Source organism: Colossoma macropomum, unplaced genomic scaffold (genome assembly GCF_904425465.1).
Source record: "Colossoma macropomum unplaced genomic scaffold, Colossoma_macropomum, whole genome shotgun sequence".
Lineage (NCBI taxonomy): Eukaryota > Metazoa > Chordata > Actinopteri > Characiformes > Serrasalmidae > Colossoma > Colossoma macropomum.
The window spans coordinates 5,950,955-5,978,171 of record NW_023494809.1 but is presented as its reverse complement, the minus strand read 5'-3'; the positions used below and the strand labels follow the sequence as shown (position 1 = coordinate 5,978,171).

At 40.3% G+C, this 27,217-nt stretch overlaps 3 protein-coding genes across 6 annotated transcripts in view; 1 reads left to right on the top strand and 2 right to left on the bottom strand.

Annotated features, from left to right (window-relative positions):
* Positions 1 to 6,317, top strand: part of atp2c1 (ATPase secretory pathway Ca2+ transporting 1) — a 71,072-nt gene extending 64,755 nt beyond the window's left edge. For all 3 annotated transcript variants that reach the window (XM_036558467.1, XM_036558468.1, XM_036558469.1), the window contains exons 25-27: positions 217 to 312; positions 1,403 to 1,544; positions 3,720 to 6,317. In XM_036558467.1, coding sequence (XP_036414360.1) covers positions 217 to 312; positions 1,403 to 1,544; positions 3,720 to 3,841 — 360 coding nt within the window. In that variant the 3' untranslated portion in view covers positions 3,842 to 6,317. The remainder of the gene's footprint in view (positions 1 to 216; positions 313 to 1,402; positions 1,545 to 3,719) is intronic.
* Positions 6,318 to 6,616: 299 nt separating this feature from the next.
* LOC118798870 (protein asteroid homolog 1-like) lies at positions 6,617 to 13,799 on the bottom strand. Its single transcript, XM_036558470.1, has 5 exons — positions 13,728 to 13,799; positions 11,017 to 12,313; positions 10,044 to 10,260; positions 8,511 to 8,670; positions 6,617 to 7,741 (listed from the first exon to the last, which is right to left on the bottom strand). The coding sequence occupies exons 2-5, from the start codon at positions 12,265 to 12,267 to the stop codon at positions 7,330 to 7,332; spliced, it is 2,040 nt and encodes a 679-aa protein (XP_036414363.1). The 5' UTR covers positions 12,268 to 12,313; positions 13,728 to 13,799; the 3' UTR covers positions 6,617 to 7,329.
* LOC118798871 (protein asteroid homolog 1-like) lies at positions 6,617 to 24,835 on the bottom strand. 2 transcript variants are annotated; one of them, XM_036558473.1, is made up of 6 exons: positions 24,764 to 24,835; positions 22,316 to 23,612; positions 21,444 to 21,660; positions 20,179 to 20,338; positions 19,141 to 19,595; positions 6,617 to 7,286 (listed from the first exon to the last, which is right to left on the bottom strand). In XM_036558473.1, the coding sequence occupies exons 2-5, from the start codon at positions 23,564 to 23,566 to the stop codon at positions 19,184 to 19,186; spliced, it is 2,040 nt and encodes a 679-aa protein (XP_036414366.1). In that variant the 5' UTR covers positions 23,567 to 23,612; positions 24,764 to 24,835; the 3' UTR covers positions 6,617 to 7,286; positions 19,141 to 19,183. The 2 variants fall into 2 exon arrangements, with proteins under 2 accessions (XP_036414366.1, XP_036414364.1); XM_036558471.1 differs by lacking the exon at positions 6,617 to 7,286 and having other exon boundaries at positions 18,337 to 19,595.
* Positions 24,836 to 27,217: the final 2,382 nt, after the last annotated feature.

Below are 27,217 nucleotides of genomic sequence, written 5' to 3'. Positions count from 1 at the left end.
ACAAAACAAATACTAAAAAATACTATTTTAGTTAATCAGACTTCGGTGTGTCTTTCTGTTAAATAGTAATGTTGCTGATGCAGAAAAAATGGAAATGAAATGAGGGAAAGGTGGTCTCTGACTTTCGCTCAGTGCTGTATCCACTGCAGGTCTGTTAAGGAGAGTGTGAGTGACTCTGTGATCTCAGTCTGACTGATGTTTCTGTGTTGTGTTCAGCTGCGGGACAATGAGATCACGCCACGCGACACCACCATGACCTTCACCTGCTTCGTCTTCTTCGACATGTTCAACGCCCTCAGCTCGCGCTCGCAGGTACACGGACACGTCCACAAACAGGCCACATGTGAAAACTAAGCTGAACTTCATTGTTTTTGTGATGTCACAAAAACCAACACATTTACAAATACGGTCAAGGTTTTAGGAGCTCCTGGTCAAACTACAAGAGCATGCATGAAGTGAAATAAGTGAAGATAAGTGTTGTATTTTCACCCAGAAAACCAAGAATTTGGCCATGGGCGCCCAAAATTCTGCATATGACTGTATCCGAAATAAGAATACAGTATGTCCTCTTGTCTTTCTCTCCACCTTAAATAAACTATATACACTGCTAAAGCTCTCCTCCGATAATCGTCCGGTTTCACCTGTAGAAAGGCCACCTTGCCAGCGTTAGCATGGCTACATGCCGTTGTTGGCCGCAAACCACTATGAAGTGCAGAATGAAGTTTTAACATGCGAAAGCAGCTTTAGGGATCAAGAGAGGTTGGAAATATTCATGCAGCTGTTTTTGTAGCATCATAAAGTGAATAAAACACAGGAATGGTGGATATAGGCCTGGTTTATTTGTTCTATATTATATATATATATATATATATCTTCCATTTAAATTTTTTGACATAATTTGAAAAGGCCAGTTGCCCTTTATGATGCGTCAGATTGGAAAAAATTCTTTCTCTATTAACTTTCATTAAAAGTTAAGAATGTTTTTCCTTTTCCTGTAAAGTAGCCTTTTTGGACATACAAGGTTTTATTCCAACTGTTATATATATAATAATGTGTGTGTGTGTGTGTGTGTGTGTGTGTGTGTGTGTGTGTGTGTGTGTGTATATATGTATGTATGTATTATATTGATGTGTGAATGTTTGTTCATTTTATATATACAAGTTTAAAAGCAGTCCTAATAGTCATAATATAATTTGACTAAACAGTTAAAATAGTCATGTGAGTCAGTTATTACTTATTATAGTCATAATCAGTTATTACGTCTCTGACTTTGCCCTTTTAGAGATAGCAGAGCAAAACAGTCCAGCAGGGCAGAGACTCTGACCCTTACTGATGGTCGGTGTAGCTGATTAATGATTTTTACAGACTGATAAGAAAATGCGGTTCATGTCTCTCTGTCCAGACGCGGATGGTCCATGAGATGGGGCTGTGCAGTAACCGGACGTTCTGCTATGCCGTGCTGGGCTCCATTATGGGTCAGCTGCTGGTCATCTACTTCCCTCCCCTGCAGAGAGTCTTTCAGACGGAGAGCCTCAGCATTTTAGGTAACCCTGAACTGTGCAGAAAGGCTGGAGCAGATGAAGATGAAGACAGCAGCTCACACAAACCAAAGTCTAAGGATGGACTGGAAAAATAAGATCATAATGTCTTTCTTTTTACAGTTGAGGCATTCAATTTTAAGGTGATCCTAAAGTCTTGGTTCCAAAGGCAGCATGTGTATCCAGCAGTCACCATTCCTGGCTGAAGGATTGATGAACGGCAGAGTAAAAATAAGCTCAAAAGAGCGTGAGAGCGTGAAAGGAAGAGAGCAGATCGTAGAGCTAAATAAGGGGAACTGAGAACACTGCTGCTGACTATGACACAAGTCAAATCACGAGATGCAGTCGTATGCAATAAAAAATCATAAAAAAATAAAATGTGCAACCTTTTTGGAAATGCCTTTAACCAACATGATAAAGTCATATTTGACTTTGTGTACACTAGGGGTGGGAATCTCTAGGCACCTCACGATTCGATTACGATTCAGAGGGCTGCGATGCGATTATAAAACGATCATCGGTGCATCTTTTTTCCTATATAGCATTTATATTTTCTCACTGTGTGAGCTCAAGGGGAATCGCTGTGTCAGTAAAGTATCTGTGAGACGGGTCGTGTGCAGCATAGCGCCAAAGCCCTGTTTCGCAACGACTGAGAACCGGCGTGCAGACTGCAGGTCACATAGCAGCGATGCGCTACTCGCATTTATAAGCAGCGCAGTTGGTTTCCTGGTATGTTAAATCTGTAACGAGAGACTGTCAACACTAAAAAGTGGCGAAGATGAAGTCAGCTTCTCTTTCGAATTCTCCCGTTCCACCTTAAATGGTGCCGCATTTACGGCGCCTCAGTTAGAATTTAAGGTGGAACGGGTAAATTCAAACAAGAAGCTGGAGAATAAGAAGTGACTTCAGCCTCGTAAAACAGTCGAACTTTGAGACATTTTACAATAAGCTGATCTACTTCTGAAGAAAAGTGTCCTGGCGGAGATGGGAGGAAAGCGGCAAAAGCTGAAGCTTAAAGCAGAGTAGAGTAAATCTGCGCTCTCGTTTATATTGTTTATCCTACACTAGGACATCATCACATACCGAGACATACTGGACATTAAATGTTGTGGCTCCCAAGGTGGTTTGATTTTTGCTGAAAGGACAAAATGGCTCTTCTTATCATTTGCGTTGCGACTCCTGACCTAACCTGGCTTTAATGCAGAGGGAGCCGGTCGGATTTCTCACTCATCCAGTGGTGTTTTTGTTATGTGCCGCCACAGACTGTCCGGGCGCTGCACTTACCCACTTCCAGGTTCCGCCCTTTGCGTTCCGTCAACATTACGTTATAAATTAAATATTTTGAAAATCGCATTATTCTTGACATTTGTGAATCGATTCAGAATCGTTCATGTCTGCCTCACGATGCATCTAAGAATTGATTTTTTCCCGCACCCCTATTGCACTATGTGGTGTGAATGTTATTTTCCATGAAGCACATAATATGTAAGTCCAGTAAAGGTAAAATGACGGTAAAAGTAAGTAAAATACAAAAAGCTGGTTAAAAGCTGAAGTGAAGATTTTAACAAAAGGCCGCTTCGCTGTAAACCTTTTCACTTCTTCACAAACAGAACTGAAAGTAAAAAGTTGGGCAGTTTTGTTAGAAGCTGCTTCACATTCAAAGATTGTTTTGAAAACTTAGTGTTGCATAAAGTTTGTCGTTGTAGGCAGTGAAAACTGAAATTGTTGGTAATATTTCATGAAGGTTGACAGTGTTTGTTTGTTTGTCTGTTTTGTTTTTTTCTAAACTTTAGTGGATTAATTGTTTGGTAGCTGAAAGTTTCCTGAAACTTTTTTCAGGACAATTAACTCCAATTTAGGGAGCTCACATAATGACAGTAATCACAGTAAAACTTTTTTTATTTTATTCGTTTATTTATTCTTATTCTTGTCAGTAAGTTATGTGAGAAGTTAAAAATACACAATTTGCAACAAACATGAATCGATAAACAACAGGAATTGATGTTGTGTAAAGTATTTTTGTCGCTAAAAGCCGATGGAAACAAGTTGACGGGCAGCAGAAATCACTTATTTTTTGACACATTTTCATTTTATGGCTTGCAGTTTGTGCTAAAACTCGATGGAAATGTAGCTGCTATTTATTTTCTCCTCTTTTCTTGTTTTTTCTCTCTGTCCGAGCAGACCTGCTGTTCCTGGTGGGACTGACCTCTTCGGTGTGCGTGGTCTCCGAGGTCATAAAGAAGCTGGAGCGCTGGAGGGAGGGAGAGAAAGCCGAGGCTGCTGACACTTTCCACGACGTATGACGCACGTTGCGTCCCGTGACGAGGGCGGCGGTGCAGGTTTGGGGGACTGTGTGAAGGGGCGGGGTTTTGGACATGCACTGGCTGGGTCCACGTCTAAAGACTTCAGTACGGAGCAGAAGGAGAGGTCAGCGGTCGCCCCGACGGGCCTTTTTTGAGTCCACGTTCTGAGTTTCGGACTGTTCAGAGCGGACCTCAGTGCCGTGGGAGAACCTGCTGCCCCCTTCTGGCCTCCAGGTGAAACTGCACTGGCCTCGAAAACCATCCTGTTTCCTGAAGATGCTTTGGTGTGCTGCTTTAAGACTGTACTACTTTTCCATAGCATCTGGATGAACCTTTATTTATCAGATACTGTGGCTGTTGATACAGTGGCTGTTGATGTCTCTGTTTCATGATATATATTTTTTATTATTATTTGTTTTTTTTTTCTCTCTCTCTCTATCTCTATTTCTATCTCTCTCTCCCTGAAGTGAGCACACTTTGCTGGTTGTAGTTTTGTGGAACAACATGGGTACAAATGCCTTTTTTGCATTCCAGCAAATCATGCTTGAGTTAATCTATAAGTGTCAACACTTGGAGGAAAAAAAAATAATAACTCACCCTGCCAAACAAGAGCCAGAGTGTTTTTTTTATATTATAATTATTATTATTAATGTCTAATACAGCTGACCACTTTTCTGCAGTGGGAAACGATTAACACGCAACGGGCGTTTAGACAATTTTATAAGCATCGTTATGCACTGTTGTTCGATTCACTGAAGAAATGAACGCACCAAGGTTAAAATTATCATTGAAGATGATGAACAATCATCTAATCGCTAATTCTAAAGGGTAAAGATGCGTTTTAAAGTGGAATTTCCACCACATTTTCAAAATTTCTGCAGAATGTTTTGTCATTCAGAGTGGTTTGTTGTGAAATGCTCCATTCTAGAGTCAGAATTGTTCACGGTGGTGGTGATAGGAATCAGACGTCCACCTCTAAAAGCTCCCTCACAGAAAGGTATTACATATAAATGGTTGTGAATTCACTGCCTGATGCCTGACATTAGAGAACGCTGATGTCTCAGACATTGTTTTACACTAGTTTTGAGAATTTCGCCGTAAAGTATATTTATAAAGTATAATTTTTGAAGCCCATTCATGCCAGAAAGATACATGCAGTGCTTTATGAGGCAAAATAGTCCCTATTAGAAAACTAATTTATCAGCGCTTTCTCATCGTCAGTGTTACATATGAAAGGCGTGTAGGTTCACTTGCCATTTTGGGTAGTAAATAGTGTCTATATTTGTGTTGTAGTCATGGCGACCCCTGGTTCCTGTCACCACCACTGTAAAGACATCTGAACCATTTCACACCAAACCACTGAATCACTCTGTTTACATCTCACACATTAGAGAATGCTGAAATTCTGTGAAAATAGGTGGAGTTCCCCTTTAAAGTGTTACTTATTAAGAAATTTACCATCAGGATAATAATTAAGGGTACTACATTGTTTGTTTTCATCTGAAGGATATTTGGGCACTGTGGAAAACGCGTTCTTTTTTGCTTCTTTATGCCGAAGCTGCGACTCTTTTTTGAGAAGTATTTCTACTTTTGGGCCGTTGGAGTTGCCGTAGACATGCAGTGTGTTCCTCGTAGTGGACGGGTAGCTTATGCAGTACTGTTGGTTTACATGTAGCTTCGCTGTAGAGATCCTGATTGGAGTTTTAGGGGGAGGTTAAAGTGGTGATTCGTCACGAGTGTTGTAAAAGCAGCATAACTGGGGCTGCACGATATGGACAGAATCCCATACAGCTGTTATATTGCAGTGTATAGCTGTGGGAATCGCAACGTAATGTAAAATGTATTAAAAGCACGTTAGTGAATCAATAATATGAATCAGTTTGCATATATTGACCAAAAGAAGCTTTGGGTTGTACAAATGCCTTAATACATCCAAAACATCCACACACACTCGTCTGGTACGTGTTAGAATCGATCAGGAGCCATAAAACCTTCACTGGTGTGTTCGAGGGCTTGTTTATGTGCTGCAAGCCCTGCCGTGATCGATATTTCAAAGGCCCAGTATCGCGATAATGAGCAACAAATGATGTATCGTGCAGCCCTGCAACACTTCTCTGCCTTTCTTCATATTGAGGAACGGCTCAATACACTGAAATTTCGCAGTACGTGTTTCTTTCCTCTTTATAGCAGTAAGCGGTTCTCTGAGGCCACATTTACTCTCGCGCACCAATCACTGGGGAAAATAAACATGCTTTTATTTTGGTAAGATTTTCATTTTCCAAATGCAGGCCAGTCACAGTGTCCCTGTTATGGAAATATCGAATGAGGGGTGATGGAAGGGTTTGGGTTTTTGATTTCATTTTTTTTTTTTAATGCTTTTTAATTTATTTTGTGTTATGCACAACAGAAGTCGGAAATCTCGTTGCTATTTCAGAATACAGTTGTACATTAAAATTTCTACAGATCTTTAAGAACAGTTGCGTATGTTGTGTATTTTTGTTTCTTTTCTCCATCAAAGCAGTAAAAATATTTAGATTTTAATGATTTTAATGATTTTGAAAAGGTGGGTTCAAATATTAACACAATGGATAATTTTAGATAAAATATTCAATTTTATTGTTTTTTTTAAAGGTATGAAGCACATTTCAAAGTATTTCAAACATATTCCTGTGACAGTTTATTAATGCACGACAGATTTTATTGCACTGTATTCAAAAACATTCAGTAAAGTACTGAAACTTTTATAGTGTTATGTACAAAACAAACCCTGGAATCTTTTAGCTTAACTCCATTATTAAAATCCCGTTAAAAATACATGCAGTTCAGTAGAAAAAGTCCATTCTACAATAAAGAAACGTTAAAATCAGAGCGACAGTGATGAGCTGGGATCATCAACAGTATTTTCATACGGTTGAGCAAGAAAAGGAGAGGAGTGTAAATATTGAAGAGCCGTCTGAATCAGTGAGTCAGCGAATGACCACGCAGGTTTACATCGCAGACCTTTTATATGAAAACTGTGGTTTTAAATGTTTGACTATGTAGCCGATTAACTGGGGCCTAAGAATAACAAGCTGCCCAATATTTACAGAATGGCTGCATATTCTTATTCTTATTGCTAGACTGTGGAAAATGAAGGGAAGCCAATCAAAAAAAACTGCAATATAGATGAAACACTTTCACATTCGTGGAAATATTAAGTGTGACTTGGTCGATAAAGCACACCGTGACAGGAAATGACCTCATTACACAAAGCTTTTACATCACTATAAGAATTTTGGGAAACGAGCTACGACAAAATTTGCGGAAAAAAATTGCATTATTTTAGTTTTCTTGCTTGTAACCTGCACAGGAAGTCGACGGAAACCTGGTTAGTGAATCACTCAGTGAATCAATTACTTCAATATTAGTTCAATTAGTTCAATGAATCAGTGAATCGCTCAGTTAGGAATACTGATTGTTCTTGGACTGCTGATTCAATCAAATGTCCTTTATTCCCAGCAGGAACGCTCAGATTTCTTGGCTTTTGGATCCCTTTTGCTGGTCCTGCTCTTGGCCTTGTGTCTCGTGCGGATCAAGCATTTTTGTTCATAAATCTCGTCGTCTTGGTTGTCAGCCTTGCCCTTTTTCCCTGTGCGTGGATCTTCCTCATCGTCCTCATAGATGAGATACATGCTTATGTCGTCCGTGAGCTCCCGACGCGCTGGACGCTCGCTCGGCTGGGCCCGTTTCACTTTGGCCCTCATCCTCCTGACCAAGTCTTCGTCCAGCTCGCGCTCCACGGCCTCCCTCAGCGTTTGGTAGAGATGCAAGGCGTGAGGAGCTCCGGCCAGCAGGGATTCAGGAGTGATGCCTCTGCTCATCTCAGTGATCACATGGTGCAGGAAAAGGCCACTGTACAACCTTCACAGCAAAAACAAGAGAGGATTTCATAAATATCCCAGTGTAAAATAAGTGAACACCCTCAGTGCTCAGAATATAAAAATATGAAAATGCCATCGATATCCTGGATATAAAAACTAGTGAATGCCCATCGATATCCCTGGAATACAAAAATTAGAGGACACCCTTGGTAACCCATCAGAATGGGCAGTATGGCAAAAATGTAGCATCAAGATACTTGAATAGATCTTTACATTGCTCAGTGTATTAAGACCTTTCAGCTTTTCTTAAAGCTAAACTTTTTGAACGAGTTCAAATAAACAACAAAAACTGTGCCGCACTGAATAGTGAGTACAATTTTTTTCATTCAGCACTTTCAAAAATAGTCTAATAAGAAGGAAGATCAAACAAAAACAGACTTGAGGGTGTGAGAATGCCACTGCTGGCTTGAATGAAGTCTGGTGACTCAGTTTTTGCCTGAAGGTGCAGTGAAGGTTTGCATTACTGTTGGCTTAATCATGATCATGCCAGCGAGGCGAGGTGCATCATGCCTTAGTGACTCATAATAACTGTGTTTCCCTGTTCTGCATGTTTTGGTCTTCCCTCTCGAGGAGGTTAATGAGGTTAAAGATCATCAAGGAGAAATGATCTGATTGGTTGGATCAGGTTGTGCTACAGCAGGGGAAACTCCAGAATATGTAGGACAGGGAGCCAGCAGGATCAGGCTTGACTAACAGAGCAGTGGTGATTATTCAGCTCTGACGGTGTGGAAGGTGGAGGTGGTGTTTACCGTGCGTATTCTGGTTCAGGCACTGGATTGTTCAGCAGCTGGTTGAGGCAGATACTGTCCCTCAGACTGCCCTGCCACTGACTGTAAGCGTGAGCTGCCTCCAGGTCCAGAGGAGTCTCCTCTTTACGGCTTTTCAGGTTCCTCAGCCTTTTTGGCAGCTCTGCAAAGCAGGAAGGGAAAATGGTATGAGTGAAATTCAACCAGAGAAGGTTCATTAGCTCTGATAGATTCTCCACAACATGCACATAATAAACAGCATCTTCTCACATTTCATTTGCTTATTTCTGCCTCGTAGCTCATTGAAACAAGCAGAGAAATTGTGTGGAAAGTGCTGATAGTAAACTTTCAATCCAGACCACATTTGTGTTTAAGTACAAAAGGTGATATTTTATCATGATTTGAATTTAGGTTATTGTAGTTTTATTTCTGCCTTTACATTTTTGCTGTGTTTTGTAATTTTTAGGCAGGAAAAGTCAGGATTTTGGACTCAATCCTGTCAATACAGAAAGTGAATTGAACGTAGTTGAAGTTCATTCCATAACCAGCACATTGTAGCTGTTGGAACAAAACATTGAATCTCAATTTTTGCCTTTTTTAATTTTTTTGACATAATATGAAAATGCCAGCTGCTCTTTACATGGCGTGAAAAAACACAATAAATGGACCAACAGAAATGGTTCGTTCCACTGTACAGTTATCACTTTGGACATACTTTTTCTTTGGATAGGCTGGAGATTCCAGGTTTGAATTAAAATATGGAAAAAAAAAAAACTTTTCCATAAAACCGTTCCGATCCCGTTACTATAAGCAAGCTAATTGTTGCTTGTTTGGTTTGGCCAAAATTAACATTTAAACAGTTTTCTACTTGTATGTTTACACAGTGCTAATTGGTGGGATAGAAGCTTCTATCACTGGTTAGCTACATGAGCCTCGCAGCTCCAATAAAAAAGCAAACTTCAGGAACTAAACACATCTTGGCTGGTCAACAACAGGATGAGGGGAATTTTCTGCTGAGCTGCCCAGATAGCGAGAGGTCAGTGGGCCCTTGTTGGTCCTGATAGCAAAGCTGGTGGTCCACTGGCGTTTTGCTCAGTGTTTTCCAGGTAGCCCACCAGAGTTTAAGCAGAGTATTAGACAAAATTCCACTGATCATCGCTCATTTTCCCTCACAGTCCAGTTTACTGATTTTTCCTTCTTTCCTTTAGTTATACTGTGTAAATTAGTTTAGTAAGTAATTTTCATCCAGAACAGTGTCAGCAATGTTTTTATAAAATCGTTTTACATTAGGCCTTTTTTTCAGCTGTTTGTAATATTTGTCTTAGTTTATTGTCTTATTTTCTAAAATAAAAGTCTCTGTGCATTTAAAAAACCTGTTTGAGGAGATTAAAAACTAGTTAGAGTCTGTGTGCAGGACAGTAATCGGGGTGGTCTGAGGATGGATATATATATAATATGCTATCTGGGTACCACTGTAATCTCCTTATATAATACCTTGGCTGTGATTTATTAAAGCCAGAGAAGTTGTATATTCACCTTTCTCTGTAAGTGGATCTCTGGACAGCTCTCCGTACACCAGGCCGACCAGCAAGGCCCAGAAGAATTCTGGTCTGGGCTCAGGCTCTGCGCGCTTCAGCCAGTAGCATGTGACGTACACGGCCAGCTGGAGGTTTGCAGGCACGAGGAGCTCGTCAGGAGCCTGAGACACACACAAAGCGTCCAAGAAGACCTCAAGCCTCAGATTCTGTGGCGTCTAGAAGATAAAAGAGCAGATTTACAGAGTTACTTTACAGAGTTATTAGAGTTTGGAGGAGGTCAAACAGCAAACATTGTCATATTAGTTATAGTCCTGTCATGCGTTTACTTAGAGGGCCCACATTCTGTATGTTTGAATGGTGACCATTATCCACATTGATCCTTCAGCTTCCCGACAGCCAGAAACAGCACAACATTTAATCGTTTTCCCACTTCCACTCTAACAACTCTGAACATCGCTCCACAGTGCTTCAACAGGAAGCGCTGTGCTGTAGGCTGAAAGGGTGGGGCTAAACTGCTGTAGGCTGAAGGGGTGGGGCTAAACTGCTGTAGGCTGAATGGTGGAGCTGAACTGCTGTAGCTGAATGGTGGAGCTGAACTGCTGTAGCTGAATGGTGGAGCTAAACTGCTGTAGCTGAATGGTGGAGCTGAACTGCTGTAGCTGAATGGTGGAGCTAAACTGCTGTAGCTGAATGGTGGAGCTGAACTGCTGTAGCTGAATGGTGGAGCTAAACTGCTGTAGCTGAATGGTGGAGCTGAACTGCTGTAGCTGAATGGTGGAGCTGAACTGCTGTAGCTGAATGGTGGAGCTGAACTGCTGTAGGCTGAATGAGTGGTCATATGGATATATGATTGTGATATCACAACCATGGCGAATTGAAAACGGGCTGTTTTTGCAGATCAGTTTCCAAGCAATGTTTACATTCTGTATTTATTACTATTAAAAAAAAAAAGCTAGGAAATTCTGCATTACCTCCCACAGTGTGTCCAGCTGAAGGTTTGGCAGGATGGCTGGAACCTTGGAGCTGGTTAGCGTCAGCCCCTGCCTGTCATACTCCTCTACCTCGTACTGCTCTTCTTCTGCGGTGGCCTGCAGCATTAAGCCGTAAATGACCTGCCGTATGGGCCTGGAGGTCAGGTTGTTGCTGCAGAGGCTAAAATCCTGGACTGAAAATTTGAGAGTGACCCTGTGCAGCGTGAGGACGTCAAGAAGGATGGAGTTGAGCTTCCCCTCGCCCAGGGCCTTCAGGAACCACTCCGGCAGGCTCTGTAAAGGTCTTGGGAGCTTGCTCTGTGGTTCTCCCCTCTTGAAGAACTGAGCTATGGAGCTGGGAGTCAGGCGGTACTCCTGCAGGCCCTGCTTGAGAACCTTGAGGACCATGGCTGAATCCCTCGGGTTCGTAATGGTGCTCCGAAGGGCTTTAATGGCGTCTTTGGGGCACTTATGGCGCGACAGCCACCTGAGCAAGCCATCGATATTGCGGTTTCCTCCAGGAGTAAGTGAGAACTTTGTCCAGTTTGGAAACAGTGTTTTGTCCAGGTGGGCGTAGTCGTTGCCCAAGATGGTGGCGAAAATAGGGAGAAGCTGCTTGTTCATGCAGTTTAAGGTGCTGCACAGGTTGCTGACGGAATACCAACTGGCTGGAATGTACTTTTTGTCTGACTGTCTGATTGACTTCACTTTCCTCCAGTGGAAGTCAGAAAGGGGTAAAAACCCTCCCTTGACGTCGAATATGTAGAAATCAGAGTCGTTGGACAGAACCGGACAGTTCCACTCATTAGCCAGAGCTGCGACCTCCCAGTCGGCCTCGGCGACGCACTGGATAAGCGGCACCTTGAGCTTCCTGAGGACCTGCTTGAAGACGTTCTTGATGAGGATCGGAAGGGCTTCTCCTCGTCGTCCTTTGGACAAGGCGTCGGCCCTCTTGATCCTGTCTTCGGCTCTTTTCTTCAGGGTGTCGAACTTCTTATCGCTGATGTCGTCCCCTCCGTCCAGCACGACGTAAGGCTTGATTTTGCAGATTCTGAGGTTTGCGAAGAAGCGACTGACCACTTTCTCAAAGCCTTCATATTCTCCTCCGTGCGCTTGATCCAGGTGAGACTGGAAGTAGAGGCAGAAGAACAGATTGGATCCATCGATGACGAGCTTGCTGTTCCTGAAGTTTCGCCTCTTTAGGACGTCGCTGTTGCCCTCCATGTAGGTCTTGAGTCCTTGGACTCCCATGGCGCCCACCTTCTAGACTTTTAGTCTCGGACAACAAAATATAGACCTACAAAATATTACAAATACAAATTTACGAACCAGTATGAATTCTTTAATCATACAGCCTTTAATGCAGTGTTACCAGGTTTTATGTGGCTTTTATCAGGATTAGAGTTTGCCTATAATTCTGAAAGGTACAGTGAGCAAAATGATGCCGCGTTTAAACTTAAAAACACTTAAAATATTAAGTTAACAAACTAAAAACAAATTATTCTTCTGTAAACATTACAAGTTCAGTGAACTCAAAGTTAACCTGGTTACTTACTTTTTAAGTTTAAAAGAGTGACACTTTAAAAAGATGGTTCCTCAAGAGTTCTTTAGTAAAGGCAATGGCTCGATTTAGAAGCATGAGATCTTTGCATGCTTAAAGGGTTCTTTGCATGATGAAATGGTTCTTCAGATTGACGGAGAATGTGTTGTATATGATTATATATAGCACCAAAAAAGTTTCTGCTACTGTCACACACTTGTACCCACTTAAAAAGATGGTTTTTCGAGGGTTCTTTAGTAAAGAACATAGTTCTAAATAGAACCATAAATACTCAAAGAACCCTTTGCATGATCAGATTGATGGAAAAAGTGCTGTATATGGTTCTATATAGAACTTTTTTAAAAAGGGTTCTATATAGCAACTTCTATTCTAACCAGCTTGTGTTGTAACAATAGCAGAACCCTTTTTGGGGCTATATAGAACGCTTTTCAAAAAGGTTCTATATAGAACCATATACAGCACATTCTCCATCAATCTGAAGAACAATTTCATGATGCAAAGAACCATTTAAGCATGCAAGGGGATCTTTGAGTGTTCACGGTTCTACATAGAACCATTTTCTTTACTAAAGAACCATTGAAGAACTATAATTTTTAAGAGGGTGTACAATAGCAGAACCCTTTTTGGGGCTATGGTTCTATGTAGAACCATATACAACACATTTTCCATTAATCTGAAAAACCATTTCACCATGCAAAGAACCATTAAGCATGTAAATGGTCCTAAATAAAACTATTGCCTTTACTAAAGAACGAGTAAAGAACCATCGTTTCAAGTGTATACGATAGCAGAACGCTTTTTGGTGCTATATATAGCACTTTTTTTAAAAAAGGTTCTATCTAGAACCATCTACAACACATCCATACAACACAATATCAATCTGAAGAACCACTTCACCATGCAAAGAACCATTAAGCATGCAAACAGCCCTAAAAGAACCCTTAGAGAACCATATTCTGTGTAACAGCCAGCTTTCTTATGACTGATGCAGTAAGAACGCAAACAAGTTCTACAAGATCAGAATCTGCCTTTCTAAGTTTCAGCTAAACTTTCTGAGGGTTTCATTTAAACTTCACACTCGGAGCTCAAACAGGCGACCGTCTGAGAAACTCCTGCGTATTTAATCTGAATAGGTTCCAGTATAATTTACCTGTTTTGCTGCGAGAATAAAGAAGAGCGCTCGCGCTGCCCGCCCTTCTGTGTTTCTGCTCGTGCCCGCGCGGGGCGCTTATTTATGTAGGCAGGACGGAAAGCGAAACTGTGCGTCACACAGAGGAAAACGAAACCTAAGGAGCAGCAGAAGAGCCGCTCAGCTGAGAGGAGTGTTTGTTTGTGAGCGGTTTCCAGAGCGACTTACACTGACTCAGCCCGGAATAACCTGCAGAGCTCTTACTGCATACATGAGAGTGTATACATCATCTCTAACTGTATAGATCATCTCTGACTGTATAGATCATCTCTAACTGTATAGATCATCTCTAACTGTATACATCATCTCTGACTGTATACATCATCTCTGACTGTATAGATCATCTCTAACTGTATAGATCATCTCTTACTGTATAGATCATCTTTAACTGTGTACATCATCTCTGACTGTATAGATCATCTTTAACTGTATAGATCATCTCTAACTGTATACATCATCTCTGACTGTATAGATCATCTCTAACTGTATAGATCATCTCTTACTGTATAGATCATCTCTCACCGTGACCATTCATCTTATAAAGCACTGTATCCAGTGAAACTGCAGCAATAAAAACACAAATTTTTCTAGCTTTCCTTTTTTAATATAGAATGCATACAACAACCAGCCACCAGGGGGTGTAATTACACATGTAATAAATCATAATCATAATGAATAATTCCTTTTTGCTTGTTTGTTAGTTATTTTTAATATTTCTTAATCTCATAGAGGAAGTCTGTGATGTTTGGCTTATATCCAGACCATCTCTTCTTATGTAAAAGAGAATGAGAAATATGAAAAAAAAGTACATATAGTGCATATGGGTAGTACCCTGATGACATCACAATTGTGCTGCCACCATTTTGGTAGCAAGTTCGTTCAGCAGCGCAGTGGCTGTTTGTAACGAGATAATAAAGTCATAAATGATCCAACAAAAGCTGTAAAACTATATGATCATCAAATATTGACACGAGGCAGAACTGTATGACACTGTCCGGCACCTGACCCTATTCTGACCCACATGCCTAACATCTGCCCGGTAATTAAATCGGCCCTAAACTATCTGCTATGGGGTTCAACAGTCCAGCAGCTCTGGTTGCTGATTACAGCTCTGCTGTGCTGCTCGTTAGCTCCTCACTGAACTTCATTAATCTCCAAGAAAAGGTTTAAAGTGTTTCCTCATCAAGGTTGGATTTACTGAGGTAAATTGATACATTTATTGAGGTAAATTGATGCACTTATTGAGGTAAATTGATACAGTTATTGAGGTAAATTGATGCACTTATTGAGGTAAATTGATGCACTTACTGCGGTAAATTGATACAGTTATTGAGGTAAATTGATGCACTTATTGAGGTAAATTGATGCACTTACTGCGGTAAATTGATACAGTTATTGAGGTAAATTGATGCACTTATTGAGGTAAATTGATGCATTCATTGAGGTAAATTGTATTTATTGAGGTAAATTGATGCACTTATTGAGGTAAATTGATACAGTTATTGAGGTAAATTGATGCACTTATTGAGGTAAATTGATGCATTCATTGAGGTAAATTGATGCACTTATTGAGGTAAATTGATGCATTCATTGAGGTAAATTGTATTTATTGAGGTAAATTGATGCACTTATCAAGGTAAATTGATGCACTTATCGAGGTAAATTGATGCACTTATCAAGGTAAATTGATGCACTTATCAAGGTAAATTGATGCACTTACTGCGGTAAATTGATGCATTTATTGAGGTAAGTTGATGCATTCATTGAGGTAAATTGATGCACTTATTGAGGTAAATTGATGCATTCATTGAGGTAAATTGTATTTATTGAGGTAAATTGATGCACTTATCAAGGTAAATTGATGCACTTATCAAGGTAAATTGATGCACTTATTGAGGTAAATTGATGCACTTATCAAGGTAAATTGATGCACTTATTGAGGTAAATTGATGCACTTACTGAGGTACATTGATGCATTTATTGAGGTAAATTGATGCACTTATCAAGGTAAATTGATGCATTTATTGAGGTAAGTTGATGCATTCATTGAGGTAAATTGATGCACTTACTGAGGTAAATTGATGCATTCATTGAGGTAAATTGTATTTATTGAGGTAAATTGATGCACTTATCAAGGTAAATTGATGCACTTATTGAGGTAAATTGATGCACTTATTGAGGTAAATTGATGCACTTATCAAGGTAAATTGATGCACTTATTGAGGTAAATTGATGCACTTATTGAGGTAAGTTGATGCATTTATTGAGGTAAATTAATGCATTTATTAAGGTTAATTGATGGATTTATTGAGGTAAATTGATGCACTTATCAAGGTAAATTGATGCACTTATTGAGGTAAATTGATGCACTTATCAAGGTAAATTGATGCACTTATTGAGGTAAATTGATGCACTTATTGAGGTAAATTGATGCACTTATTGAGGTAAGTTGATGCATTTATTGAGGTAAATTAATGCATTTATTAAGGTTAATTGATGGATTTATTGAGGTAAATTGATGCACTTATCAAGGTAAATTGATGCACTTATTGAGGTAAATTGATGCACTTATCAAGGTAAATTGATGCACTTATTGAGGTAAATTGATGCACTTATTGAGGTAAATTGATGCACTTATCAAGGTAAATTGATGCACTTATTGAGGTAAATTGATGCACTTATTGAGGTAAGTTGATGCACTTATTGAGGTAAATTGATGCACTTATTGAGGTAAGTTGATGCATTTATTGAGGTAAATTAATGCATTTATTGAGGTAAATTGATGCATTTATTGAGGTAAATTGATGCATTTATTGAGGTAAATTGATGCACTTATCAAGGTAAATTGATGCACTTATTGAGGTAAATTGATGCACTTATCAAGGTAAATTGATGCACCTATTGAGGTAAATTGATGCACTTATTGAGGTAAGTTGATGCATTTATTGAGGTAAATTAATGCATTTATTGAGGTAAATTGATGCATTTATTGAGGTAAATTGATGCACTTCTTGAGGTAAATTGATGCACTTATTGAGGTAAATTAACACATTGAGGTAAATTGATGTATTTATTGAGGTAAATTGATGCATTTATTGAGGTAAATTGATGCATTTATTGAGGTAAATTGATGCACTTATTGAGGTAAATTAACACATTTATTGAGGTAAATTGATGTATTTATTGAGGTAAATTGATGCATTTATTGAGGTAAATTATGCATTTATTGAGGTAAATTGATGCATTTATTGAGGTAAATTATGCATTTATTGAGGTAAATTGATGCACTTATTGAGGTAAATTGATGCATTTATTGAGGTAAATTGATGCACTTACTGAGGTAAGACACCTCAGCTTGACTGCAGCGTTAAGCTGGAACCGAGAAGCTGGTGAATAAGAAGCTACTTCAGCTGTTTATGTTTGTTACTAAAGAGCTGTGGCTGCTTTGGTCACCACTTCTGTAAAATCTCACATTTCGGAATGTCCTGAGCTCTGGAGATGTGCAGGTTATACAGATTCAGTCCACCAATCTAGGCAGAAGTTTAGGCCTCCTAAGAAAGGTCAGCACCAGATCTTTGTAGAGTTCATGAGAGACAAAGAAGCTACGCTGAATAAAGGAGTTAATTTTGTCAGAGGAATTCAGGAGCTGTTCACCAGATGGTGTTGAAGTCTAATTGAATGAGAGAAAACTCTGAAGCTGCTGTGCTGGGTGATGACTTTGTTCAAGCAGGTTGATGTAGAGCTCATTGTCCATTTTATCAGCTCCACTTACTATATAGGTGCACTTTGTAGTTCTACAGTTACAGACTGTAGTCCATCTGTTTCTCTGATACTTTGTTAGCCCCCTTTTACCCTGTTCTTCAGTGGTCAGGGCCCCCATGGACCCTCACAGAGCAGGTACTATTTGGGTAGTGGATCATTCTCAGCACTGCAGTAACACTGACGTGGTGGTGGTGTGTTAGTGTGTGTTGTGCTGGTCTGAGTGGATCAGACACAGCAGTGCTGCTGGAGTTTTTAAACACCTCAGTGTCACTGCTGGACTGAGAATAGTCCACCAACCAAAAATATCCAGCCAACAGCGTCCTGTGGGCAGCGTCCTGTGACCACTGATGAAGGACTAGAGGATGACCAACACAAACTGTGCAGCAGCAGATGAGCTATCGTCTCTGACTTTACATCTACAAGGTGGACTGACAAGGTAACAGAGTGGACAGTGAGGGGACACAGTGTTTCGCAGTACGTGTTTCTTTCCTCTTTATAGCAGTAAGCGGTTCTCCGAGGCCACATTTACTCTCGCGCACCAATCACTGGGGAAAATAAACATGCTTTTATTTTGGTAAGATTTTCATTTTCCAAATGCAGGCCAGTCACAGTGTCCCTGTTGCGTATGTTGCGTATTTTTGTTTCCTTTTTCATCAAAGCAGTAAAAATATTTAGATTTTTATTTCAATTGTGGGTTCAAATATTAACACAGTGGACAATTTTAGATAAAATATTAAATTTTATTGTTTTTTTTTTTAAAGGTATGAAACACATTTCAAAGTATTTCAAATACATATTCCTATGACAGTTTATTAATGCACGACAGATTTTATTGCACAGTATTCAAAAACATTCAGTAAAATACTGAAACTTTTAAAGTTATAGTTTTATGTACAAACAAACCCTGGAATCTTTTTTTAGCTTAACTCCATTATTAAAATCCCATTAAAAATCCATGCAGTTCAGTAGAAAAAGTCCATTCTACAATAAAGAAACGTTAAAATCAGAGCGACAGTGATGAGCTGGGAACATCAACAGTATTTTCATACGGTTGAGCAAGAAAAGGAGAGGAGTGTAAATATTGAAGTGAGCCGTCTGAATCATTTAAGCTGGTACACACCAAAACAAACAGACAGACAAAAGAGTTCACAGCCATCTGCCTGGTCAGTGAGTCAGCGAATGACCACGCAGGTTTACATCGCAGACCTTTTATATGAAAACGTGGTTTTAAATGTTTGACTATGTAGCCGATTAACTGAGGCCTAAGAATAACAAGCTGCCCAATATTTACAGAATGGCTGCATATTCTTATTCTTATTGCTAGACTGTGGAAAATGAAGGGAAGCCAATCAAAAAAAACTGCAATATAGATGAAACACTTTCACATTCGTGGAAATATTAAGTGTGACTTGGTCGATAAAGCACACCGTGACAGGAAATGACCTCATTACACAAAGCTTTTACATCACTGTAAGAATTTAAAGAAACGAACTACAACAAAATTTTAGTTTTCTTGCTTGTAACCTGCACAGGAAGTCGACGTAAAACCTAGTTATTGAATCACCCAGTGAATCAATTACTTGTTCAATGAATCAGTGAATCGCTCAGTTAGGAATACTGATTGTTCTTGGACTGCTGATTCAATCAAATGTCCTTTATTCCCAGCAGGAGCGCTCAGATTTCTTGGCTTTTGGATCCCTTTTGCTGGTCCTGCTCTTGGCCTTGTGTCTCGTGCGGACCAAGCATTTTTGTTCAGAAATCTCGTCGTCTTGGTTGTCAGCCTTGCCCTTCTTCCCTGTGCGTGGATCTTCCTCATCGTCCTCATAGATGAGATACATGCTTATGTCGTCCGTGAGCTCCCGACGCGCTGGACGCTCGCTCGGCTGGGCCCGTTTCACTTTGGCCCTCATCCTCCTGACCAAGTCTTCGTCCAGCTCGCGCTCCACGGCCTCCCTCAGCGTTTGGTAGAGATGCAAGGCGTGAGGAGCTCCGGCCAGCAGGGATTCAGGAGTGATGCCTCTGCTCATCTCAGTGATCACATGGTGCAGGAAAAGGCCACTGTACAACCTTCACAGCAAAAACAAGAGAGGATTTCATAAATATCCCAGTGTAAAATAAGTGAACACCCTCAGTGCCCCAGTACAAAAATCAAAGGAAGCCCTTAACACCTCAAATCTAAAAATTAGAGAACATCTTTGATACCCTGAATGCCTTCAACACCCTGAATACAAAAATTAGATGACACCCTTGATACTCTGAATATAAAAATTAGTGTATGCCCTCAATACCCTGACTACAAAAATTAGATGACACCCTCGAGACCCTGACTACAAAAACTAGGACACCCTAGATACCCAAATACAAAACTTAGAGGACACCTTCGATACCTGGACTACAAATATTAGGACATCAGAATGGGCAGTATGGCAAAAATGTAGCATCAAGATACTTGAATAGATCTTTACGTTGCTCAGCGTATTAAGACCTTTTAGCTTTTCTTAAAGCTGAACTGTTTGAATGAGAATAGGTGTGCTACAGCAGGAGAAACTCCAGAATATGTAGGACAGGGACCCAGCAGGATCAGGCTTGACTAACAGAGCAGTGGTGATTATTCAGCTCTGATGGTGTGGAAGGTGGAGGTGGTGTTTACCGTGCGTATTCTGGTTCAGGCACTGGATTGTTCAGCAGCTGGTTGAGGCAGATACTGTCCCTCAGACTGCCCTGCCACTGACTGTAAGCGTGAGCTGCCTCCAGGTCCAGAGGAGTCTCCTCTTTACAGCTTTTCAGGTTCCTCAGCCTTTTTGGCAGCTCTGCAAAGCAGGAAGGGAAAATGGTATGAGTGAAATTCAACCAGAGAAGGTTCATTAGCTCTGATAGATTCTCCACAACATGCACATAATAAACAGCATCTTCTCACATTTCATTTGCTTATTTCTGCCTCGTAGCTCATTGAAACAAGCAGAGAAATTGTGTGGAAAGTGCTGATAGTAAACTTTGAATCCAGATCACATTTGTGTTTAAGTACAAAAGGTGATATTTTATCATGATCATGAATTTTATTGTAGTTTTATTTCTGCCTTTACATTTTTGCTGTGTTTTGTAATTTTTTGGCAGGAGAAAAATCAGGATTTTAGACTCAATCCTGTCAATAAAGAAAGTGAATTGAACGTAGTTGAAGTTCATTCCATAACCAGCACATTGTAGCTGTTGGAACAAAACATCGAATCTCAATTTTTGCCTTTTTTAATTTTTTTGACATAATTTGAAAATACCAGCTGCTCTTTACATGGCGTGAAAAAACATCACAATAAATGAACCAACAGAAATGGTTCGTTCCACTGTACAGTTATCACTTTGGACATACTTTTTTCTTTGGATAGGCTGGAGATTCCAGGTTTGAATTAAAATATGGAAAAAAAAAAAAAACTTTTCCATAAAACCGTTCCGATCCCGTTACTATAAGCAAGCTAATTGTTGCTTGTTTGGTTTGGCCAAAATTAACATTTAAACAGTTTTCTACTTGTATGTTTACACAGTGCTAATTGGTGGGATGGAAGCTTCTATCACTGGTTAGCTACATGAGCCTCGCAGCTCCAATAAAAAAGCAAACTTCAGGAACTAAACACATCTTGGCTGGTCAACAACAGGATGAGGGGAATTTTCTGCTGAGCTGCCCAGATAGCAAGAGGTCAGTGGGCCACTGTAGGTCCTGATAGCAAATCTGGCGGTCAACTGGCATTTTGCTCAGTGTTTTCCAGGCAGCCCACAGGAGTTTAAGCAGAGTATTAGACAGAATGAACATATATATATATATATATATTTATATATATATATACACTATCTGGGTACAACTGTAATCTCCTTATATAATACCTTGGCTGTGATTTATTAAAGCCAGAGAAGCTGTATATTCACCTTTCTCTGTAAGTGGATCTCTGGACAGCTCTCCGTACACCAGGCCGACCAGCAAGGCCCAGAAGAATTCTGGTCTGGGCTCAGGCTCTGCGCGCTTCAGCCAGTAGCATGTGACGTACACGGCCAGCTGGAGGTTTGCAGGCACGAGGAGCTCGTCAGGAGCCTGAGACACACACAAAGCGTCCAAGAAGACCTCAAGCCTCAGATTCTGTGGCGTCTAGAAGATAAAAGAGCAGATTTACAGTGACTTTACAGAGTTATTAGAGTTTGGAGGAGGTCAAACAGCAAACATTGTCATATTAGTTATAGTCCTATCATGCGTTTACTTAGAGGGCCCACATTCTGTATGTTTGAATGGTGACCATTATCCACATTGATCCTTCAGCTTCCCGACAGCCAGAAACAGCACAACATTTAATCGTTTTCCCACTTCCACTCTAACAACTCTGAACATCGCTCCACAGTGCTTCAACAGGAAGCGCTGTGCTGTAGGCTGAAAGGGTGGGGCTAAACTGCTGTAGGCTGAAGGGGTGGGAGCTAAACTGCTGTAGGCTGAATGGGTGGGGCTAAACTGCTGTAGGCTGAATGGGTGGGGCAAAACTGCTGTAGCCTCAAAGGGCGGAGCTCAACTGCTGTAGGCTGAATGGGTGTGGCTAAACTGCTGTAGGCTGAATGGGTGGGGCTAAACTGCTGTAGGCTGAATGGGTGGGGCTAAACTGCTGTACACTGAATGGGCGAATTCAAAACGGGCTGTTTTACAGATTAGTTTCCGTATATGGAAAGTACACGTTAACAATGTTTACATTCTGTATGTATTACTATTACTATTAATTACAATTTAAAAAAAAATATGCTAGGAGATTCTGCATTACCTCCCACAGTGTGTCCAGCTGAAGGTTTGTCAGGATGGCTGGAACCGTGGAGCTGGTTAGCGTCAGCCCCTGCCTGTCATACTCCTCTACCTCGTACTGCTCTTCTTCTGCGGTGGCCTGCAGCATTAAGCCGTAAATGACCTGCCGTATGGGCCTGGAGGTCAGGTTGTTGCTGCAGAGGCTAAAATCCTGGACTGAAAAGTTGAGAGTGACCCTATGCAGCGTGAGGACATCAAGAAGGATGGAGTTGAGCTTCCCCTCGCCCAGGGCCTTCAGGAACCACTCCGGCAGGCTCTGTAAAGGTCTTGGGAGCTTGCTCTGTGGTTCTCCCCTCTTGAAGAACTGAGCTATGGAGCTGGGAGTCAGGCGGTACTCCTGCAGGCCCTGCTTGAGAACTTTGAGGACCGTGGCTGAATCCCTCGGGTTCGTAATGGTGCTCCGAAGGGCTTTAATGGCGTCTTTGGGGCACTTATGGCGCGACAGCCACCTGAGCAAGCCATCGATATTGCGGTTTCCTCCAGGAGTAAGTGAGAACTTTGTCCAGTTTGGAAACAGTGTTTTGTCCAGGTGGGCGTAGTCGTTGCCCAAGATGGTGGCGAAAATAGGGAGAAGCTGCTTGTTCATGCAGTTTAAGGTGCTGCACAGGTTGCTGACGGAATACCAACTGGCTGGAATGTACTTTTTGTCTGACTGTCTGATTGACTTCACTTTCCTCCAGTGGAAGTCAGAAAGGGGTAAAAACCCTCCCTTGATGTCGAATATGTAGAAATCAGAGTCGTTGGACAGAACCGGACAGTTCCACTCATTAGCCAGAGCTGCGACCTCCCAGTCGGCCTCGGCGACGCACTGGATAAGTGGCACCTTGAGCTTCCTGAGGACCTGCTTGAAGACGTTCTTGATGAGGATCGGAAGGGCTTCTCCTCGTCGTCCTTTGGACAAGGCGTCGGTCCTCTTGATCCTGTCTTCGGCTCTTTTCTTCAGGGTGTCGAACTTCTTATTGCTGATGTCGTCCCCTCCGTCCAGCACGACGTAAGGCTTGATTTTGCAGATTCTGAGGTTTGCGAAGAAGCGACTGACCACTTTCTCAAAGCCTTCATATTCTCCTCCGTGCGCTTGATCCAGGTGAGACTGGAAGTAGAGGCTGTAGTACAGATTGGATCCATCGATGACGAGCCTGCTGTTCCTGAAGTTTCGCCTCTTCAGGACGTCGCTGTTGCCCTCCATGTAGGTCTTGAGTCCTTGGACTCCCATGGCGCCCACCTTCTAGACTTTTAGTCTCAGACAACAAAATATAGACCTATAAATGAGAAGATTCATTTACACTGACAATCCAGTATGAATGATGCAGCTTTTAAACTTTTTTAAAACCGTAAAACATTAATTTAAATGAACAATTTATTCTCTAAACATTACAAGTCCAGTGAACTTAAATTTTAAGTTAAACTGGTTACTTTTTAAGTTTAAAAGAGTGACACTTGGTTGATGGTTCTTTAGTAAAGGCAGCGGTTCTATATAGAATCATGAGTTCTATATAGAACCATTTACATGCTTAAATGGTTCTTTATACCACTGTATAGCACCAAAAAGGGTTCTGCTATTGTATACCCTCTTAAAAATTATAGTTTGCATGCTTAAAGGGTTCTTTGCATGGTGAAATGGTTCTTCAGATTGATGGAGAATGTAAGTTATTCTATATAGCACCAAAAAGGTTTCTGCTACTGTCACACACTTTTATACACTTAAAAAAATGGTTTTCAAGGGTTCTTTAGTAAAGAAAATGGTTATAAATAGAACCATAAACACTCAAAGAACCTTTGCATGATCAGATTGACAGAGAAAGTGCTGTCGATGGTTCTATATAGAACCTTTTTGAAAATGGTTCTATAAAGCAACTTCTGTTGTAACAAGCTTGTATTGTAACAATAGCAGAACCCTTTTTGGTGCTATATAGAACCCTTTTCAAAAAAAATACAACACATTCTCCATCTATCTAAAGAACGATTTAAGCATGCAAAAGGTCCTAATTAGAACTATTGCCTTTACTAAAGAACGAGTAAAGAACCATCGTTTCAAGTGTATACGATAGCAGAACGCTTTTTGGTGCTATATATAGCACTTTTTTTAAAAAAGGTTCTATCTAGAACCATCTACAACACATCCATACAACACAATATCAATCTGAAGAACCACTTCACCATGCAAAGAACCATTAAGCATGCAAACAGCCCTAAAAGAACCCTTAGAGAACCATATTCTGTGTAACAGCCAGCTTTCTTATGACTGATGCAGTAAGAACGCAAACAAGTTCTACAAGATCAGAATCTGCCTTTCTAAGTTTCAGCTAAACTTTCTGAGGGTTTCATTTAAACTTCACACTCGGAGCTCAAACAGGCGCCCGTCTGAGAAACTCCTGCGTATTTAATCTGAATAGGTTCCAGTATAATTTACCTGTTTTGCTGCGAGAATAAAGAAGAGCGCTCGCGCTGCCCGCGCTTCTGTGTTTCTGCTCGTGCCCGCGCGGGGCGCTTATTTATGTAGGCAGGACGGAAAGCGAAACTGTGCGTCACACAGAGGAAAACGAAACCTAAGGAGCAGCAGAAGAGCCGCTCAGCTGAGAGGAGTGTTTGTTTGTGAGCGGTTTCCAGAGCGACTTACACTGACTCAGCCCGGAATAACCTGCAGAGCTCTTACTGCATACATGAGAGTGTATACATCATCTCTAACTGTATAGATCATCTCTGACTGTATAGATCATCTTTAACTGTATACATCATCTCTTACTGTATACATCATCTCTGACTGTATAGATCATCTCTAACTGTATAGATCCTCTCTTACTGTATAGATCCTCTCTTACTGTATAGATCATCTTTAACTGTACAGATTATCTCTTACTGTATAAATCATCTCTAACTGTATAGATCATCTTTAACTGTATAGATCATCTCTTACTGTATACATCATCTCTAACTGTATAGATCCTCTCTTACTGTGTAGATCCTCTCTTACTGTATAGATCATCTCTAACTGTATAGATCCTCTCTTACTGTATAGATCATCTTTAACTGTACAGATTATCTCTTACTGTATAGATCATCTCTAACTGTATAGATCATCTTTAACTGTATAGATCATCTCTAACTGTATACATCATCTCTAACTGTATAGATCCTCTCTTACTGTATAGATCATCTTTAACTGTACAGATTATCTCTAACTGTATAGATCATCTCTAACTGTATAGATCATCTCTTACTGTATACATCATCTCTAACTGTATACATCATCTCTAACTGTATAGATCATCTCTAACTGTATACATCCTCTCTTACTGTATAGATCATCTTTAACTGTATAGATCATCTCTTACTGTATACATCATCTCTAACTGTATACATCATCTCTAACTGTATAGATAATCTCTTACTGTATAGATCATCTCTAACTGTATAGATCATCTTTAACTGTATAGATCATCTCTAACTGTATAGATCCTCTCTTACTGTATAGATTCTCTCATACTATATATTCTCTTACTGTATAGATCAGTGTTTATGCTGCAATAAGCCTGGCTTATTGCTTTTATAAAATGGTGGCCAACATAAAATATGATAAAATACACACTTTTTCAGTAAAAAATAATTAAAGTTATTATTAATAATAATCGACCTAAGTATTCCGCCAAGAAATGTAGTTCCTTCAGAGTACAGTATCATTGCCAAGCAACTATGAACCACTGAATGAAGAGAACGTTTGGCTGTCCATCGCTGTACGTTGCGGCCATTTCATGAACTTTTTAACTTTTTTGTTGTAGAGCAGTGAACATATGATAACACAGCGCTGTTTAATACAACAACTTTCACTTTATTAGTATTTTTTGGTCACCAAATTTCCACCGCGAGTCTTATTTAGCACCAATCCAGCCCCTCTTCTCACACTGGGGCTGAATCTCAAACGGCTCCCTGCTCCCTACATAGTGCACTACATAGGAGTTTAAATACTGGATCCTGCAGCCCAACAGAGCAAAATACAGCTAAGAAACAGTCATTTGGGACTCAGACTCGTCCACACTCGATAAGTGATGCACTGTTTGGCTGTAGAGGCTAGAATTTCTAAACTTTCATAGCTAGAACACTATTTAGGGAGTACAGAGCCGTTTGGGATTCAGTCTGGGATTGAGTGACCTCTGACTGAAACACGGACATTTGAAGTGTGTAAAACATTCAAGTGACATTTTTAGACTTTGATTCTACTGTTTTACAGTAAATCATATCGTAAATACTTTAATTCAAGCCTGTGATATTAATGATGGAGCTGTTTAGGCTGTTGGCTCTTTTAGCCTGTTAGCTAGCTGACCAGCCTGGTTCTAGTTAAGAACATAAGCTGTCAGCCCCTCAGTTTAAACAAAAAATGGGTTCTTACTTAATCAGTACACTTGGTGCACCATGTGATATGGCTTTTTTGTGCGGTGGCGCAGTGATACGTAATTCAGTCACTGTGAGGTGGTCATCGGTGCGCCTATATGTGGATTTTACAATGGCTTCAAATGCGGCTCAGCCAATCAGATTTTAGCACCATGACCATTTGTTTTATAAAGCACTGTATCCAGTGAAACTGCAGCAATAAAAACACAAATTTTTCTAGCTTTCCTTTTTTAATATAGAATGCCTACAACAACCAGCCACCAGGGGGTGTAATTACACATGTAATAAATCATAATCATAATGAATAATTCCTTTTCGCTTGTTTGTTAGTTATTTTTAATATTTCTTAATCTCATAGAGGAAGTCTGTGATGTTTGGCTTATATCCAGACCATCTCTTCTTATGTAAAAGAGAATGAGAAATATGAAAAAAAAGTACATATAGTGCATATGGGTAGTACCCTGATGACATCACAATT